At 38.2% G+C, this 21,072-nt stretch overlaps 1 protein-coding gene across 18 annotated transcripts in view; it reads left to right on the plus strand.

Moving 5' to 3' along the window:
- Window positions 1-21,072, plus strand: part of TCF7L2 (transcription factor 7 like 2) — a 222,944-nt gene that overhangs the window by 167,712 nt on the left and 34,160 nt on the right. For all 18 annotated transcript variants that reach the window (XM_060274734.1, XM_060274736.1, XM_060274733.1 and 15 more), the window contains exons 5-6: window positions 15,258-15,390; window positions 18,781-18,883. In XM_060274734.1, coding sequence (XP_060130717.1) covers window positions 15,258-15,390; window positions 18,781-18,883 — 236 coding nt within the window. The remainder of the gene's footprint in view (window positions 1-15,257; window positions 15,391-18,780; window positions 18,884-21,072) is intronic.

The raw sequence follows: 21,072 nt of genomic DNA on the forward strand, positions 1-21,072 counted from the left end.
ATCTTTCCAGTATTTCCTTCACTTTCCATTCGCTCCTTTTGATTTCACGAATCCATTAATTGTCATAAGGCATAATGCACGACTTTTCATGTTCAAAAGTTGGGACCTGGTTGAATTCAAATTAACAAGTTTGATCTCTTCCGAGTCCAAGGGAGACCACTTTCCGCTTGCTGGTTAGTTAATGGTTGTTCTTGGGGTCTTCAAGTGTTGTTTCCTGTGTGTTTATTACAGAAAGATGTCACCATTAAAAGGGAATTTAAGAGTTTCTGTAAATGTAATGGTTCATCCAGAATAAAGTGAGTGAGACAGTTCTTGGGAACTAGGGAATTGGAGTAGAAGGAATTGTAGCTGATGAAGGTGTCTCTTGTCAAAATTGTGTAGGAATTATTTACTGTGCTGTCTTTTCTGAGCTGCTGTACTAAAAGTGAAGACATGGAAAATTATCCCAGATGGGATGAATCGCTCCTTCTCTGTTCTTTTTTTTTTTAAAAGGAAAAAAGATTTCAGAAAAAGTCTTCTTTTTGTTAGAGCAGTATGGATAAAAATCTGGACAGCTGTCAAAAAATATATGCAGTCTGTATTTTTTTTAAAAAAATAAAAATAAAAATCTAACAGTAAGCATAACTAAATAGCTTCAATAATCTATATCGCACCCCCCTCCCCAAATAATGATCTGTACTTCATTAAAAGAGTATTAATCTAGTTGCCGGTCTCTTGGGAGACACCTTAAGATGATGATATTGTGGGGGGAGGGGGTTCCCCCCCGAATTGTTAAAAAAAAAATTCTAGCAGATTTGGTCCCTGTCAGTCAGAAATAATTGTGTTCTTAATCTTGTCCCTGATGGATGACTCGGAGTTCAGCAACGGGCCAGCTCCAATGACAAATACAATATTAATATTCATTAACTGCTTTGACAATGCTAATTTTGATGCAGTAGTAAAGGGCCTTCCAAAGTTAGCGGCCAAAGCATCAGAGCTACGCAAGGTGGCAAGATAATTTGTGCTGGTTTGCTGAGCTGAAGGCTTTTAAAGTCTATAGCAAAAAGCTAGGTACCACAAACAAAAAAGAGAAAGGGGGAAAAGTTCTGAAGCATTGGAAGGCAGGGCGGCGGAAGTAATACGATCACACTCCGCTAAAAAATTTGACACCTCTGATGCAGTTTCTTTGAGTGAAATTTCTACAAAGTTGCAACAAAAAAAAGCATAGCATGGTAAGTCAGCACATTCGTGATTTTGTTTAATCTTTTTGATCTTTTCAATTATCGCTATTTGAAGATCAATAGTCATTTTTTCCTACTATGCTTAGAAGGCGCGCAGCGGTGGTTTAATATGTGTTAGGACCATTCGCTTTAAAGGAAGACATCCGCAAGTTTCTGTGATTTTTACTTAAAACCATGGGAAAAATTACATGCTAAATGCTTCTGTTTTTGTTTAGTTTTTTGTCTCATTTTTAGACATTATGCTATACTTTTTAAAAAGTCTTTATAAAAATAAAATTCAATTATTGCTGTTGACAGGAATTTGGGAACGGGGGAATTTTTGTAAGCAAGTGGGGGGAAGAGCGGAACAATCTTCTACCTTTTACTGAAATTGAACCACGGGCTTCCCCCAATTGAGTGGCATCAAATAGCCATTAAAGCTTCATTTCAGTGACGAGCAGCAAAGCAGGGCTTTCACCAAGTTAGGTGAACTTTGGAGAACTGAGATTTCCTTTATATTTGCCAAGTCGGCAAACAAAATATCGGCTTTTGTTCTTTAGACTGAATATACAGGGTTTTGTGGGAAGGAGGGGAGAGAGAAACGAGAGCTTTTTCTCACTTTTTTTGTGGATTTGCATTGAATCAGGGGGAGATGCGAGTATTGTTCCTTTTCCTACCATGCGAGATAATTCTATGAATGGAACTGGACTTGAGCATCTTTTCTGAAGAGCTGGCGTTGCAGAGCTGCTTCCCGTGTGTTTATCTGCTCAGTGCAGCTCAGTGGTGAATGGCTTAGGTAGGGTGCTGCCCTCCAGTGGATCAACCAACGGCAGTCTTATTGCACATCATGTAGGTATGTTAATATAACAAGCGGCAGCATGCTTGAAACCAGGCAGCGTGAAGCATCCTGATTAAAACTGTTGTAAATGGTAAGCTAAACCTTTTCCTCTTTCCCACAAGGCTAGCAGAGTGAGGCATTGCTTTTAATGAATTGGCACTGATACTTCATTTCTGTTGCATGTTTCTGTTGCATGTTAATTTTTCTCTGTTCGGAGCATTTTAAGATTGATGGGTTTAAAGCGTAGCAAAGAGTTTTTGTCTTTTAAAAGAAGCTTCAGAGTTTGGGAACTTTAGCATGGACAAAGCGATCTCTATCATCATTAACAACTAACCCTTTGCTTTTTTCTTCTTCTTGGAGGCACACAATATTCTTCACTGCTTTGCTCCTCAAGGTTAGGTTAAGTAAGGCCATCACCTTCCTTCCATCAACGAAAAGTTAGTCTTAGGGAAGCCGAATGTTTTGGGGGATTCCTCCCCTTGTAGAAAATCTCATGGTAGTACTTGTTCCCCTGTTCCCATAAATAATAAAGTTTGCTTTAACATCTGTGTGCTGGACCTAAGAAGAATCTGATATTGAACAGCAGCTACATTTGGTCTCTCCCATGTGTAATTGCAACTTCATTGCAACAAGAGGAGAGTTCTATCCCTCCACAGAGGTACTATCACAGCTTATTTTGCTAACTTTCAGATATTTTGTTTCTTAATTAGCTGGGTTTCTATTCTTAGGCTGTGCTTACTTCTCTGACACTTCAACACCCCCACCCGCCCCCGCAAACCCAAATATTTTTGGCAATTTTAATTGCAGGACGTTAACTAGATGACTGCACTCTGCAATGCTTTCAGATCAGTTCTGCTGAGAAACTATTTTTTGAAGAAACTTGGTAGGTGCATGCATTGCTTCCTCAACCCCCCCACCCCCTTTTTGTTGCTTCCCTCTGCCTCCTGTTTTTGGGATAGCCAAGAAAAGCCTCGGTTTAAAAGCTGCCCATCCTATTTGCTGCACTTTATAAGTTATTGTTGCTAAATGATTGGGAACTGTCCATCACCAGCCAGAGAACTTGCAGTTTACTTAAGAAATTGCACGTGGGACAAAAGCAGCCGCTGGAGTGTGGTGGCCGCTGTGAATAGAGGGAGGGAAGGCAATTAGTTGCCGTGTTGTTGGAGCTTTTTACTTGTCAAACTGGAGCCTCATTGCTTTTGTTATTGCCATGTAAAGGGAAATTGCAGGGTTTTGTTTTGGTATTAAGGGCCTTAACGGTTTCTGGCTGACACTTTACGTGCAAAGGCCAGATAAGTGCGGAAAAGGATGGTGGTAAGAAAAGCAAACAGAAGAACTTTCTGTCTCCGTTGATTACATTCTGGCGAGTGTCTCCAGATTCTTAAGGTTTTGTCTCAGCTTCTGAATTGCAGATCAGTCTGTACACCTGTAAAGTCATAATAGCAACGATAGTAATTAACATTGCAGTGACTTCTGTAGTGATTAGTGCAGCATAAGTTTTGAAAGTGTCTTAAAAATAATTGTGTAGGTTATATTACTATATATAAAGGTATAAGGGTTTATGACAGGTCTTCTTCACATCTCCTCCAGATGAGTAGAAAATCTTTGTGGGTTTTGGACTATTCAGAAACTTTTTTTGCTCTGATAAAATTAACTTGCGCATCGAACTACTAATGATACCGAGCCGCAGATAGTTTTGCCTATCCATTGCGTTTAACCATATTACTGGCGCTTTCTTGTCAGGTATTTCAAGAGGTAGCCACTGTAGGTTTGACCGCATTCCCCCATAAAAACCAGAGCTGCCTTTGCGATTTTTGTTTCTTAAGTCAATACCTATCACAAATGATGGATAACTTATGAATGCAGATGAAAAAAGACACAATTTTTCAGTTCGCGGAGGAATCTGGTCTCTCTTTTAAGCTCGTGCTTACAGAAACTAAAATAAGCTTGCTGTAGCAAAATACCTTAGACAGTAAAACTGTAGTAAACTTGATGAACATTTCTCATACTGCTTTTATGTGAACCAACCTGTTTAAACCAAGAACCAAAAATTTTAGTATTGGTAAAAGTTGGGGGCGAAGGAGAGTGATTACAAATGTGTCAAAATGATAACAAAATCAGCTACTTCCTGCAGGTCTCCTGAAGAAATTTGTTTGGTGGGATTTGACAATGGCTGCTTGTTACACTTAGGTGCTCCTGGTCCCTCATGGCTATCCGTTGTTGCCTCACTACGCATAGCGTTACCTGTAACTATCTGAATCGTAGTAGCGTTGCCATTTATTTCCAAGGTAACTGCTTCTTTAGCTATCCTTAGCAAGCAAACGGAGGGGCGGGGGGGGGGGTGTTTGACAGTAAGAGAATTTGTGTATTAGAAAACCCGAAGTGATTATTTCAAGTTCTGAAATCCGCAACAGAGACGATCTTAGAAAATAAGACACCTTCTCTCGCAGCCGACATCCGATGTCACGATGGATGTGGAGCATTCAGGGAACACCAGGCCTCAAATCTGGAAACATCTTGATCTTTTAGGACTGTACTTTAAGTGAAAAAAAACGCAGGCGGGGGATGGGAGGGAGACAGAAAGTGAAAAGCTGCAAGGGAAATAATACAAAGCTAGTACAATTGGCATATAGACAGTGAAGGGGGGGGAAAGTTTATGAGATTAAGAGTGGGAAAGACAAAGCCGTTATGTACCCGAGGGATGCAATTTTAGTGGGAATGGAAGATTTGAGTGGTAAAGGAGGAGCACTCGCCTCTGGGTTCTCTCTGTTTCAGCCGTTTGGCTGTTGGCATCTCAATTTGAATTGCTGGGTGAGTAGCATTTGTGTTTAAGTGTGTGTGTGTGTGTGTGTGTGAGAGAGAGAGAGAGAGAGAGAGAGAGAGCATCTTGACCATTGAACTAGTTGTGTGACTTGTTTTTATTCGTGTCTGTGGAAGCATTTTTTAAAAGGAAGATAGAACAGTCAATTCAAGCTGTGACCTTTGTTCAATACTTTTAAAAAAATACAGTGAGAGTCAGTTTAGGGGAGGGGGGTAGAATGACTTGTCACTGACAGTTCTTAACATACTGTAATAGTTACAAAACAACACAAAGCATGCATGTCCTTTTCATCACATGCAAAGGCATGGAACAATTAAAAAATAATTGTTGGAGGGGATTTTTCTTTTGCCTTTTCTTCTTCTTGGAGAGAAGTTCTCTTTTTCGTTGTGGAGTGTTGTCATAGGGAAAAGGCCATTTCATAATATACAGCTGGTTGTATTTATTGAGCTAAAGCTGTTGAGTGGAACTTGCCAACAAAAGCAAGTGTGTATGTGTGCATGTATTTTTTTGTATATGTACTGTGATAGGTGTATGTAGCATAACAAAACATTCCCTTTTCATTTTTTTGTTATGTTTGCTTCAGAATTTTATTTAATTGTACAGGTATTTCATCTCTTAGTTATTTTCTGCTTTATAAGCCAAGCCTTATTTCTGCTTGACAGACATAAGTATTTACGTTAGTAAAGTAAGTTCTGCTGATTTTAAGTGCCTGATTTCCACAGTTTGTTTGTTTTAAAAGGATAATGTAGTATTTAATTTTTCTACAGTCTTAACCTTACATATTATTTGTTTAAATGTGCCACCTACCTTCACCTGAGGTGTTAATTTGAGTAGATTTGTTAAACATGTACTCTTTCGAATGGTTCTGGTTCCATGGGGAAATAAATTGGAATAAATAAATTGGGATAAATAAATTAGGAACATAGAAGAGACAACAGGTTGTTATAGTAATTATTTGCATTGCAAAGATATCCAAAAGATGTTAATTGAAAAGATACATATACTTCAGTGCTTGTGACAAGAAAAATGCATTCGGAGGTTTTTCAGGACGCATCTAAGGGGATGCAGAACATACCTTGCTTGCTATGCTGTAATTACCAAGCTCTGTCTCATTGAGGTTTAGGCCTCATTATGGATAGCCTTCCCTATCTAACGTTTTCAAAAAATGGGTGAAATGCTATTATGTATCATTTTTATCTTTCAGTTTTCAGTGATCCTCTCGTGTGTGTGTGTGTGTGTGTGTGTGTGTGTGTGTGTCTTTTTAAATATTTTGTGAACTATAAGATTCTCGAAGACGAAAGTTTGATTTAACGTCTCTCTCTGTCTTTATAGTTGTGTATATTAAACTGTTACATAACACACATAAGTTAATCAAAATGATCTATTATAGACTATGTAATAATGAAATGCATATTTATATACGATCTTGGAGAATTTATAATATTGAATTTTAATTTTTTTTAATGCTGTCTTACTGTTGTAATAAATACTACGTACATGTGAATTGCAGTTAATCTAGTTTTCTCTCATTTCACTTTCCCCTTTATCCAAACCATCTCTTCGTCCTCAAATACATGTAGACTTTGGTTCTGAATAACTTTTCTATTGTATATAAATATCACGGTTTCCCCCTTCCTCCAATGGCCCGTGTGTGTGTGTGTGTGTGTTGTTTTGTTTTGTCTGCACATAATAGAGACCTGCATAAACAAGTGCAGGAATTGGCACACCACAGGTTTTTCCCCCTGTGTTCTGGATATCAAAAACTAAAGCATTTAGATAATTTTTGCATTAATAGTGATTCATATGAAAGAGGAAGCCAATCTTTCCTTTAAATACATTTGGAACAAAACAGCATGACCTTATTCTATCTTTGCAATATTCCTGAATTCCAAAGCACAGTTATATGCTCTGTGTGTGTGTGTGTGTGTGTGTGTGTGTGTGTGTGTGTTGTTACTTGTTTTGCGATTGGTTTCATTGGTTTCTTTGATTTAGAAGAGGTTGATGCATGTTCTTCCGAGCATCAGTTTGGATAAAAATCATGTCACCGGGCTCTTTATTTTTATCCGTATTATATCTCAGTGTATAACAACCTAAAACAAACTGTTTATGAAGATGGGTGTAAATATAAAGTAGAATGAAATTAGTGCTTGTTTCAAAGTTTCCATCAAAAACTTGGCAGGTGGGGAGGGGGCAGATTATGATGGCCGTCCATTTCCCCATCACAACTTCTTGTATTAACCACATACCTGTGGGTTTCAATCTTTCATCCTTTTATAATGCTGGTCAAACCAACATAGAAATTATGTAGGCCGCAATTTTTAAATGGCTAGTTATTTAACAGGCTGCTAAATTGTTTCAAGTAATAAAAAAAACCCCAAGCATTATTGTCACTTCATAAAGAAATTAGCATGAATCAGGAGAAAACTATGTTTAATGTATTAACTTGTAGGTTCTCCCCGCCCCCCCCCCCCAGAACATTTAAAAGCTAACACTGACATGATACTGATTGTTCCCCAAATCTTCCTGCCGGAGTATTTAGATCTCACCCCTAAATAAAATAAAATAAAATAAAACCTCCCTGTAAAAAAAAAAATTCATGTATATTATCACATTTATTACCTATACATTCTGGGCTATGTCACTTGCTATTATGAAACACGGTTGGTTTTCTGTCCATCAAAAGTAGCATTAAAATAACAGCAATCTTTTTTTTAATGCATTTGTTTGAATCTTATTGTTTGAGGTGCTATGTATAGTTTTCTTTCTCCTAAGCAAGTGGTAAAATCCTAATGATTTCAGTTCCAGACCGATCCTAGCCATGTTTACTTGGAAGCAAGTCGCCCTGAGTTTTTCGGAACTTGTTTCCTGGTAGGTATTCTTAGGATTGTATCCTTAATGTGTCTTTGTTATTAAATTATGTGGGTATGTCTTGCATTCTTTCTATAGGAAAGAGTGTATAAAGTGTCATGTGGAAGTGAGACAGGGGGCATGGGATATCAGTGAGCATTGCCCCCACTTTGTTTAAATTAGTTGTCCCATATTTTAGAGCAAGAAGAAGCCAGCATTGTTTTATTTAAACAATTTACCTAATTAGGGGGAAGCTGACTGGAAGGTAGGCCCTTATTGATGGGAGCAGTCCTCTAACCAGGAAATAGCTGCTTAAATAAAAACAGAAGGGAAGTACAGTAGAAATAAGCTGTGCCTACGCCACTCCTTGAAGAGGTGTGTGTGTGTGTGTGTGTGTGTGTGTGTGGTTTGCTTTTTGTCAGACTCAAGCTAGGGCAGTATTGTCCCAGCACATGGTTGTCAGCGCTTCTGTTGTCATTTGTGTGAAGGAAGAAAATGAGCCCTTTTTATAGTGTAGGGAGCCATGGTTATCAATGGAGGCCTTGTCTTCAGTTACAATAGGGAGTGAGCACAGGGCAAGACCTTAGGTAGAAATGAGCTACATTAAACTTTGAAAGGGTTCAGATCACTGTATCAACAATAATAGGCTAAGGAGGAGTAGATTTCTGAAGAAAATGCTTAGTCAGGTGTGAAAGCATTCTTTATTTAAATAAAGTGCATGTTGCGTAGATAAACAGAATGGTCTCATTCCTCAAAGAACATGTCCAGCACTTGGAAAGGGGAAAGATGAAGAGTTTGTTTGTATTCATTGTCTTTTAAATGTGTCAGATTTCTCTAAAATGTGACTTTTTCCTTATTATTCTGTTGTATTTTTTTATATAGGTAATTTATATTTTGTTCGAATTAATAATGCACATTAAAGACACACATTTCTGTTGTAAATATGGGAACCAATTATGACTGCAAGGACCAACCAGGTTATAGCAGACAGGTTGGTAAAAATAAAATTTAGCAATAGGTATTCCTCCTGTGAAATTAGGTACTTATGGTGTCCCAAAACAAGAAAGAAATCCATATTCAGTGTGACTGATGTTGTAGAATAATAAACTGGCTACAGGCATATTGCTTATTCTAGATTTGTAAAGTCCAGAAACTTCTAAAGAAAGCTTTAAAACATTCATTGGTTAATGAAGATAAATGAGATTAAATTTATGCTTTTCAGTTTTCAGAATACAAGTTAGTGGATCTTTCTAGTCGTAAGCGTGTTACCTCATAATAATATTTTACCGACTGCCATAAGTATGGTGCAGAGTTTTAATAAGAGCATCTGGAAAGAGTATAGAATACCAGTTGTTAAATGTAAATGTGTTGTGAATGGCACAATTTGCTGGTGCACAGATCTGTCCCTGGAAGGGTTTAGTAATCCAAGATGACTGTGCTTTAATGCAATCTCTCAAAGATTAACAGAAAAGGCCTACAAAACGACTTCTCTTTTGTTTTAGTGTATTAGACTTTTAAAGGCAGTTTTAAGTTACAAGTCCAGTTTTTATTGTGTAGAAAAATAAAGCACTAAGGGAATATTGATGGGGAGGGAAGGCAGTGAGAGCAGGGAGAGCTATAGTTCCATTTGTTTTCAATATGTGGTGATGATTCATAGGTTTAGAGGTGAGTTGCGAGATTCCATTTCTCTTAGAATATGAATCCTAGAGGAAGAATTAGAGCCATATAGGTCTGGGGCAAAGTGCCTATTCAATATTAAATTTACCACCGTCCAAAATGTGAACAGTGTAGACAGGAGGATGCTAACAGAACATGCTGTGCAAGCTAACAGAAGTTTATGCTTTAAGTGTGCTTGGAAGGTGAGCGGTTCTTTCCCAGGGTTGTGACCTTCATGAACTATGGCATGGATCTGATTTGTTCCTATTGAAAGCTTTCTGTACCCTTGAGCATTTGGCATATAAGAAGGTAGTACATTGGGCCGTGTATGTAATTATTGCTGTTGTGTGCAATTACCTTTAATTTTACTAGCAGTATCCCTGCATGTGTAATGCCCTGGTTTTTCTCCACCTCATGCACTGAGGGAAATGTATAGGAATTTACTCACAACACAGCTGTTGTCAAATACAGTTCAGCTTACATTCCTAATGGGAAACTCAGCTCTATGGTTTATGTTATCTTTGTTTATACATGTGCTAAACCATCCCTAATTCCCGTTTGGTAACTTCATTGTTGATTCCATGAATGCAATTTAATTTGCTTTGCTTCAGGCATAGGCAATCAAGGGGGGAAAACAAACTTTTCCTGTTGTTTGTATTTTGATTTGACTTTTCAGTCCAGAACATTAATTAGCAAGTTTAAAACAAAGGGAGTGCCTTACTTCCTTATTCTCTCATTTTATATTTACGTTTGCATCTATTCTAAATTCCATCTACTAGGATAACTAACTTAAAAAATAAGAACTGCTGTGACAGCCATTAATGGCATAAAAAAGAGATGCTGTTTCTAAAGAACTTCAATTTTCTCAGAATAGCTATTAGCTTTTATTATAAAATAAGCATGAACAAAGTAAGAGGAAAATATACTCCAGGGGACAATCATATATCTGGAAGACGGGATGGGCTAAGATGATCTAATAGTGCTTTTTATCTAATTTCTGTGACTTACCTTTTATAGCCATTGGATAGTGCTAGAGACTGCTCTTTTTAGTCAGGCAAACCCCCTGTATACTTCAAAGAGAGAAGCAAATGCAGGATTAATCTTCTCATCACTCACTTTGCTAATAGTCTCCCCCTGTGCCTCTACTTCCCTCCCCCCCGAAAGCTTATTTAATATAATTCCATAATCCTACTTTTAAAGCCAACCTTGTTTGTTACACAACCGGAAGTGCTTCCAGAATTGTTTGTACCTTCCTCTTGCAAATTTTTGGATATCTTTAAACCGAGCATAGCTTTCCTCTCCCAATGCTTCCTTCTTCAGTGATTGTCTTCACCTTACTCTTCTATCTGCGACAAAACTAAATTGCGACCGGCAAACAAAGGGAGAGCTTCATTTCTATAGAGATATGCATATATAGATGGATTGACATAGATTAGTTTTAACCATGTGTGGTTAGCACTATATATCAGCACACTTACTGGTGGTGTGTTTCCCTCTTAACTGTGGAAACAGCCCCAGACCCTAGTTTTGAACAAAGTGTTGGTAGGAGAAACTGGAGTGGAAGAGATTGCAGACTCACAACTCCCAGTCTTCTGTTGTGTGACCTGCTTTTTTTAAACTGCTGCTTTTAACTGCTGTTGGGTTTGTTTTTGTGTTAGTGCATTTCGTTTTGAGGTTGCTTTTTAAATCTTATTTTGTACTGTGTCAGTTTTGTGTAAACTGCCTTCTGTACAAATTTGCAAATTCAACAACAACCACCACCATGCCATTGTTCTGCTTCACTTCTGCTTTGAAACCAACAGCGTGCTGAACGCTTATTCAGAGATCTGATCACTGGTATCAGACCTGGTGGACAAAGCAGGAAAGGAAGGCTTGACAGTACGTGAAGGGCAAATGAGTGTTTGATGTGACAAGGGAGTAACCTACAGAACCTTCAGGAATAAACTCCCCTAATAACCAGGTGAGGCTGTTCCAGGCATTGAACGTGGCATGGCAGGGCTCATAATAGCAGGAGTGAAATAGGAAAACAAAGGCTTCCCTCCTTCACAAAGCAGTTATTACAAGTCTGATGATAACTCAGAAGACCTGCTATGAAGGTGCCTCAGACTCAAATTCTAGCATAAATTTATTTCTTGATGTGGTGAAGAAAAGTCAGCACCGCCCATGCTAAACATTTAAAGGAACAGCGAGGACTGGAGCTAAGTGCTCACTCATAAGAACATTAGCTTCTGAGCAACTATTTGAAGAAAAGAGATTTTCCCAGGTAAAGAGTTACATTCTACAAACTCTTTCTTTCTTTAGGAATTGTACATTCTCTTCTCATGGCCGGCAGGGACAGGCAGTATTGCAGACCTGACCTCCCACCACTGGTGTTGCTGCCACTTAGAGGGGCGAGGTGGGGATGCTCTGGTGGGAGGGTTCCACTGGTGCTCTGTCACCATCCCAAACTCACTGCTGCCATGCCCTGCTCCTGGCCTGGCCTGGTAAGTTCAGTGACACCAGTTCCAGGAAGCCAGGTCCACAGGCTGCCCTCCCCACCAGCTGCTCTCCATGTCATATATAACATTTCATGAACTTTGGAACACCAGAAGCTGGCATCATAATTTTACTTCTGTATCCGAGCAGTTCTAATGCCGAAGCAGGCATGTAAGACCGTGGATGCTGTTAAGGCAGCGCATGTTATTAATGAAATGCATCAACCATTCCCAAAGTTTTCATAGGTTTGTCACATCTGGTTTAGTATGTAGTGGTCCAAACCATACACACAAAGGGAAAATATGTTCCATGTCCTATATTTTAGCTGCTCATACCAGATTAGCCTATATGCCATGGTTTCTCATGGAAGCCATGGAGGTGTGATCTGTGAACTGGACTCTGCTGTACAGTACATGGAATCTGAGAATTCTACATAGAATCCATGTGATACATTTGACTGGTGGTTCATTGAAGAGTTTAAAAGCTACATGACTGAGTACACTCTGACATACTTACACTGTAAAAACTGCAAGTATGCAACTTGTCTGAAAACAGAGGGAAAGGAAGATTGGAGGCAAAATATATATTTATATGTGCAGCAACAAAGCTTGTTGAAGAGAAAGAATAAATCCCAAAGGATTTTCTTCTTCTCTAGTGTGACTTTCCTCTAACATTTTGCTCTGTGCATTCCTTTTAATTAGGTCACAGTTTACAGTTTGCAGATATAAAAATACAAGATGCATTCATGGAAGGATGAAGCATACTAAAATGCTGGACTGCACCACCCATTTATAACAATTTAGACAAATTCCACACAAAACAAGGTGGGCGAACCACCACACCTTGTAGTCTATTAGAAACCCTTCTACACTTACCTACCCATTTGCTTCGTTCAAATACCACTTTTTAGTCATTCATTTGTGCTCCTGAAATAGCTTGCAAAATAAAAGCTGTAAAATAACGAAATTCTTCTAAAAATGAGTTAGCATAAAACAACAAATAAGAACCATAGGCAGTAAATGCATGGTCCTTGTTGAATTATTCTTCATAAAATAGTGAGTTAAGTTGTATTTATTCCCATTGTACAGGTAGGAAAATCAGGCCAAGAAAGCATGACTTTCCCATGAATGCATACAGTGTATTCCTCTGAATGTTTGCTGAGAAGCAAGTCTCCCTGTGATCATTGGAACTCAGTCCCTCTTGCAGCCTTCCAGATAGATTCTTTGTTTTCAGTAGTCACTCCGGTAGCATTCAGCAGACCTCACTCACTCCATAGCTGTGCTGAAGTTTTAACTTAATTTTAACCAGTTCAAAGCTTCTGTTAATCTTATTGCAAACAAAAAAACCAAAAAAACATGAATGATACAGTATTTTGAAAAGTGCTTTGAAAAGGTCAACGAAACACATACGTATTGCTTTTTAATGAACACATTCTAGGTTTCATGGTCTCCATTGAAAATATCCACCCCCTTTTGACAATGGATGCTGCTAATGTAGTCCGAGGATAATAGCAAAGACTGACAGGTCCTGGACTGAGGTGGCGCTCGAGAGCACCACTGCACTGTCCCTTGGTCTTTTAATGTAATTCCTTTTACTTGATGTTAATGCAAATTGTTCCTTACTTAAAGTAATAAAAGAAAATGAAGACACATTTGAAAATGAAAGTTGACTCTAATCCATTTGTCATCTAATACTAGCCTCTTTATCTTTGCTGCTACCTAATCTGGTTAAATGTCCCTGTTGTAGGATTTTATTGTAAATCCTCTATAGGGAATAAGTCTCAGTCTCTCTCTCTCTCTCTCACTGTGTGTGTGTGTGTGTGTGTGTGTGTGTGTGAGAGAGAGAGAGAGAGAGAGAGAGAGAGAGAGAGAGAAAATATTGGATTACTCACAGTGAAATGGTTCTTAGCTTTGCTTGTTTCATTTTAATTTTTCCTTGGTGATCTTGTGAAGGTAATTTACAATTCAGATTGTATTATACAAACTGTAGCAGTTTTTTTTTAAAAAAAACACATTGTTGCATTCTGTTTGCGTTATTTTTAAAAATAAATAATAGCTTTACATTGTTTTGGAATCATAACAGAAAAAAATGTGCCCTAATGTTTTTAAGCATCTGTTTATAACCATGCCATTTTTCTCCCTAAAACTTAGTGTACTTACATTCATTGTTAAGAAGATGCTTATTAGTGTACTTCAAACTGAACATTGTTGCACAGTTTCATACATAGCTATTCAAAAGTAAGCTCCACTGAATTCAAAGGATCTTGCCCTCAAGAAAATGTGTATAGGATTGCAGTCTCAATCTCTTTTACTGAAGAGCAGTGACCAGTTGTTCTTTTCTATTTAATGGTCTGAGTACTGCAAAACGATTTGTCCCGTTCTCCGGTTCATATGGAAAGAGTTTAAACAAAGCAAAACAGAAGTTGGTCCTTCTGATGAAAGAAGAGGATGTAAATAGTTTCTCCGTAAGGAAATAATAGAACTGCCTGTTCTCAAAAGGCATGAAGGGAAAATTGGGGGTGAAATTTGAATTGCCAGGCCTCCATGTTTCCTTCTTGTAAAGATTTGCCCTTTATTTTAGAACATACAAGATCCAATGGGAATGGCAACTTATTACAGGGTGCAGCAGATGCACAATTGGCTCTGGCTTGTGCATGCCCGCTAATATAACATTTGAACTGCCGACACATGGGTCTCACTTTTGGCTAGATCTGTGTGTCCTGGAATGAACTCTGCAGCATGCACACATCTGACTGGGTGAGAGCTGTGTCTCAGCAGTTTGAATGTTGCATTATTAGCAGGTATTTCACATATTGGTGAAAGTGATCCTTTTAACTCCTACACCCGATAACAATCAACAATCAATTGCTCCCTTAGGCGTCCTCATTTCAGGATGCTAAAGCCCCTTACAAGACCACAATGCATCCTGCCTTTGTCTATGCACAGTAAAACAAACAAGCACAATATACTATTATCTGTTCCATAAGGGCAGTTTCTCTCCCCCATTGGTGGGTGGCCTGTCTGTAGGTCCTGAAAACCATACAGATGGGTTACAAGGTCACCAGGAATGGGTGTTGGGACAATAATGGATGTTGGGATTAAAGAAGTTTCATTTTACAGGTCAGGCTTTTGCAAACCAAAGGGTGGTCCTTAATAACAATGAGCTTATCTCAACCGACATCTTTAGCAAATAGTTTGAGAACCAGATCATTAGGAAAAGCAGGAACTAATAAGCTTGTGTGAAAATGGGGGGGGGGTTGGGGACTGGGACTGAGGCTATTTTGATGACACTCTTACTGTGTACAAATGTCTTACGCCTAGTTTTATAGCTGTGTGTGTTTCTAAACTGCTTTCTTAATGTTTGCGCTATGTAGCTTTCATAACAGAATTTTCCTCACACTCTCCATTTTCTCTCTTCACAGTCTAACAAAGTCCCCGTTGTGCAGCACCCACATCATGTACATCCTCTCACGCCGCTTATTACGTACAGCAATGAGCACTTCACACCAGGGAATCCTCCTCCACACTTACAAGGCGACGTAGATCCGAAAACAGGTAGGGTGAACAATGTTTATCCGAAAACAGGTAGGGTGAACAATGTTTTATGAGGAGCTAGGCTTTGGGGGAGGAAGCTTCCTGAAATATCATAGAGTTAGATCATTTTGGGGGTGGGGGACACACAAAATATTCACTTAAGAGTAAGTATATTAAAGCTAACAGTCTGCAGATTACAAAAAAATAATAATAATAATAAATGAACATATTGACTGTGTAATTGATCTCAGGATGCTGCCTCCTGTCATTTAGGCCCTCAATCGCCATTTTAGTAATTATATAGAAATAACAACAGTGTGTTCAATTTCTAACATCTATGCATGTGATGGAAATCTAGAAACTGAAATGACAAGTTGTCTCCATTGTTAAATTCTAATAGACAGTGCAGTGCAGGAGTCTGTAATGCTATACAGGCATTCACTGTTCCAAATAACTGAGGTGCTATTTTGACTAAAGTAATTGACTATCATCAATTACTTTAGATGTATGATAAAGAACATATCCTAGAAAGAGGATAAAAGGAGATTGCCCTACTTTTTGAATACTTTATTTGATCTTCTTAATTTCAGAGTCATTTCCTACTACTTTTTATATTATAGTATTTAAAGGTTCTATAATACTTTTTAAGCTCTTTTCCTGGATAAAATAAGTTTTTTACCTTAGCTTTTAATAATTCTATTTTTTAAAATGAAATCTAAATCCTATGTGTTGTTATAAGACCACGTTCTTGAGACCATTCTGTTGACTTCATCAATATTATTACAGGTTATGTATGTGGCTTGCTGATTTTAGCCAATGAAAAAAATGCATAATCGTGTTGAGTGATCTTTTTGGCTGCCAATGTCACAGGAGCAAATGCTCTCTTGTAATTTTTAATCCCACTGCTACGTGCTACATTCTGGAAAATTTTACTCCAGTCCAAAGTGATTATTGTGGACACATGACACTCTCTAACCCTTGCTTAGATTTATTAGTGTTAAAGACTAGATTTTACTTATTTTGTAGTTAGCCTGTTGCCCTAGAGGATGTGATAGTGTTTGTTCTTTAGACTGCATAGAATCCTCAGAGGGCATTTTTTTTCACTTAGTCCAAATCCTTGCAAGTTAATTAAAAAGTAAATTTGAAACCATGAATACGTGTTAGAGCTTGTCAAAGAATTTCTGTAGTTGTGATTAACATATTTAGATAATGCATCCAAACTCAGCCTATGAATGAATGAATGAATGAATGTTTCTTTTATTCCCATATGCCACAATTGGGCTTCCTTTGGATTGTGTTTAATGCTAATATTGCATAGGTTTAAAAGGATCTTCATCCAGCCATCTCTGCATTGCAAGTGCATGGCAGCATAGTCTGACACCCATTTAAATAATGGTAGTACAGGGAATGGTTTCTAAATGGTTATCGTAAAACATATGATTAACGTCCATAGACTGTTTACTTTTCTTCTGCGAACATTCTTTCAAGTGTGCAAACAGCTCACTGTATGGTTAAAGCCCAGTTAATCTGTTTGGATTTTGTAATGGAGAGAAAGCTGTGTCTGCCCGAAAATGTCACACAGGAAGATTTAATTTAGAGATTAAAAGCTCCCTGAGTGTCTTTTTAAAAAATCGTTTTTTAGCTGTGAATACAGTCCCTCTTCATTTTAATGCTTCTGTTCTTAATTCTTAATTTTTGCTGTATTTTGAAGAGCTGGGTTCTCTTGAGGTACCCAACCATGTAACTTTTACTCACTTGAGAAAGTTTGAGCACGCAAGCACTGCAAATTATGATCTATTTATTCCTGGGCAGCCTTGCAGAACTCTTGGGATAGTTCCAAACAAAGTGTTTCAAGGATCTCATCCTTTACACTCATTTTATCTGAAAACATAGGCTGCTCTTTTCTAAGGAGCAGTAGATGTTTATGCAGGATTTGCTGAAGCTCCCTCTTGAGTTTGTTTATGGCTGGGAGGCATTTGAAACTGGTTCTTCTGCATCCAAAACAAAACAATCCAAACCACTCATGCTTTGGTCAGTTATTACATATAGTTATATATTGCAACCAAGTGCTGGTTTTCTTAAAAAAATGTTTAGGGCTACTCAAATTGAAATACTGCCCCTCAATGAAGCCAAACTTAGATTCACAAAATGTTTCGTTTGGGTGGAGACACAGTGCTCCCGATATCTAACCTTGGCTGAGCGGGCTTAAGAATCACTCACTTCCTAGCTTCTCTCTCACAGTTCAATTCCCTACTTCCTTTGGCTTTACCCATGGTTAAGGATTAGTGTGCCCTGATTCTAATACTAATACTAACTAGGGTTACTTTCATAATAGGTTTAGTTTAGAACATAATCTTTAACTATACTTATGACCATCAAGGGAGGATTTGCATGCATAAGTGGAGGGAGCATACAACCCTATGGCCCACCATTGATCACTTAAATGAAATCAGAAGCACTGTGTATGCCCAAACTTTTGCAACTGAGGATGCCTTTTCTACCTAGAATAATGTGGATTAATGTAACCTTTCATACATATTTCTCTTGTACATTATGGTTACTTGTGCTTGGAAAATGTAGTATTCTTTGTTAATCCAAGGATTTGTTTCTAGATTTAGTATTTTGGAGTCTTTTCTTAGTCATTAATGAAGTTAAATTTGCCATTCTATTCTCTAAATGTATTTTGGAACTTTACTGTTTTGTACAGAAACAGAATGTGATCCATAGGAAAAGAGTAATTAAAATAGTTAAAGGCTAATAATGTACATCAGTTAAATGAATGACTACCCCACTCCCAAACTCCTCAGATATAAGTTCATTGTTTTGTTTCATTTTCTCAGTACTCCATCTCCGCCCCCCAAACTTTCCTTTACCATCAAGGTTTTAATGTTTCATGTGGAAACACTAATCCAAATCAAAATTAGAACAAATGTGGCTTATATAAACTCGTAACAGGAACCTTCTGGAAACAGAAAGGCACTGCAGCCATATAAAATGGTTTATTTTAGAAAGTACCTTTTTGAGTGACCTGAAGGTGTCTGCACAAAAGAGGCGACACACATGATGGTACAAAATGAAAGCAAGGTGGGAGCCTCCATCCTTTTAAGACTTTGGGAGAACAAAGTCCTGCACGGTCTTTGACTGTGGGGAAGAAAACAGATCAAATGTCCTACTTCTCTAGCTGAGTCTCATTTGCTTACTGTACTAAGTAGGACGCTCTGGGGATGATAGGTGAAGGCAGCAGGCCATGTCTTGAGAATAGGAAGTAGAGTTATGAAAGGCAGAAAGTGTGGTACTCATGGTATAGAAATTTGTATGACTTTCCTGCCTCCTTTTTCTTTTCCTTTTTTAATCCCCCTTTCCCCCCTGCCCTGACCCACTTTCATGATGCTTCCTTTTCCTCTTCCCTAGGAATTCCACGGCCTCCGCACCCTCCAGATATATCTCCTTATTATCCACTATCACCGGGCACTGTAGGGCAAATCCCCCATCCGCTAGGATGGTTAGTACCACAGTAAGGAGTTCCATTTTCTTCATTTTATTTTTTATTTTTCATTTTTGTACATATGTTGGGGGGGAGGGGGGAGGATAATTGTGCTTATTTGCTTTGCCTGAAATGCATACGTTGAGTTAAGCATGCTTGCCAGCTGCCAATTTATGGCATGGGCAAATCAATAACTTTTGCTCAATAAAGATTAAATGAACTAAAGTGACGGGTCATTGCGTGTTAAAGAAGAACAGAGTATGAGGGCATCATTTCATGTGTCCTGACATCAGAGGATGACCCATGGATCATAAATGTCAAACATTTGTTCTGAAAGGGTGGGGTGAAAACGTTCTGGATAATATATTTTGTAGGATTGCTGTTACTAGTTTCAGAAACATCCCTTGCTGATATCCTATTATTTTTATAGTGCACCACTATTGCACTTTGTGTAATTGCATTATATTTGCATTCCCCTTCAGTTCTTGTTTCCATGGTTTGGGATAGTATTTTTAAATGGGTTGGAACAGGGCTTAAAAATTGGGAGGGAGCTAAGTGAATAATAGAATCATAGAATTGTGGAGTTGGAAGGGACCGTGAGGGTCATCTAGCCCCACCCCCTGCAATGCAGAAATCTTTTGTCCAACATGGGTCTCAAACCCATGATCCTGAGATTAAGAGTCTCAGGCTCTACCGACTGCAGGAGGGAGCTCATGGGGAGAACCAAATTTCAAAATGTGTAATAACAACAGGAGGGAAGAAGAGTTCTAATGTGTAGGCATTATTTTTGCAATGTCTAATGAATAGGTGCAGTAATGGTTTTACTAATCTGAAAATTAAAATTAAAAGAGGCAAAATCTTAAAACAATGCCTCAGACATTTTGACTACAGTCATACCTCCCTTTAAGTACGCTTTGGTTTGAGTACTTTCAGTTTAAGTACTCCGCGGACCCATCTGGAATGGATTCATCCACTTTCCATTACTTTCAATGGGAAAGTTCGCTTCAGGTTAAGTACGCTTCAGGTTAAGTACAGACTTCTGGAACCAATTGTGTACTTAAACTGAGGTACCACTGTATTTGTCTTCATCAGGGTCAAGCAAATCTTGCACAGTCCTGTTCTACTGCACTAGTTGAAACAATTGATTGCAATATGCTCTAAATTGATAGTTGTAATAAGCCACTGTAATAAGATTGTGTGATTTACATGAGTCTGAATATGACAATTAGTCAAAATGCATTAGATGCAAAAAAAGGACATTGATGATTTTGGGTATTAACTTGAACCAGACTCTCTCTCTCTCTTACCCCCCCCCCCCGAATTGTGGTGTTGTCCCCTCCTTTCCATCTGCTTGGCTTTATTAATCTAATTTTAGCTTCAAACAATTTCCTTTATTACGTAACCCATTCTATGTAGCAGGTTCCATATGTCCCTGCAACCTTTTGGTTTTGAAATGGGAGAAAGTTTGTTTGCACTGAAAAAATAGCAACCTAGTACTAATGCTATACTACCATACTGTAGTATATACAGCTCAAATATATTTGCAGAATTGGAACCTGTGGCCTTTTATGTGGCCACCTGGAAACAGTGGTTTCCTTTTACAGGTGGTACACTATTGGATTCATTTTCCTGGTCCTATGGGCCTATTTCTTATTTTTATAGACAGAATGTGTGATCCCTAGGGGGAAAACTTTGCAGTTTTAGAAAACACAACCTGATTATGCTACAGAAAGTTCACACTTCAAAGGAAGAAAATAATAGCTGGAAAATAGAATCGCTAGCCTCTTGTTCTCCCTGTGACAGTTATCCAAACAAACCAGTATACCTTTGGTTTCTATATTGTGGTAGGGCTTTTACAATGTCTTGTCGTTTGATGGGCTACCTACATATCTACTGTATGCAGGAGTAGATTTTACAGAATTCATAACAAATGTTTGGGTATTTCAAAGACATTTTAATGTACAGCTATATCCCCACCCCCACCACGTTCTTTTCTTCAGAGAGATAACTTTTTTGTACCCCATGCAACTTTTTGAAGAGCCAAAGAGCATAAACATCAAATTCCTTTAAAAGATAGGACTATCCACCTGGTATTTTTTTATTATTTTAACCATTTATGGGCTCTACTCTGTATTAAGATGGGCTGTGAGTATATTTAGCAGAGTAACCTTTCAAGAAAAACTCACACCCCAAATAACAACTTACCCATTCAGTGGATA

This window comes from Zootoca vivipara, chromosome 5, assembly GCF_963506605.1.
Source record: "Zootoca vivipara chromosome 5, rZooViv1.1, whole genome shotgun sequence".
NCBI lineage: Eukaryota > Metazoa > Chordata > Lepidosauria > Squamata > Lacertidae > Zootoca > Zootoca vivipara.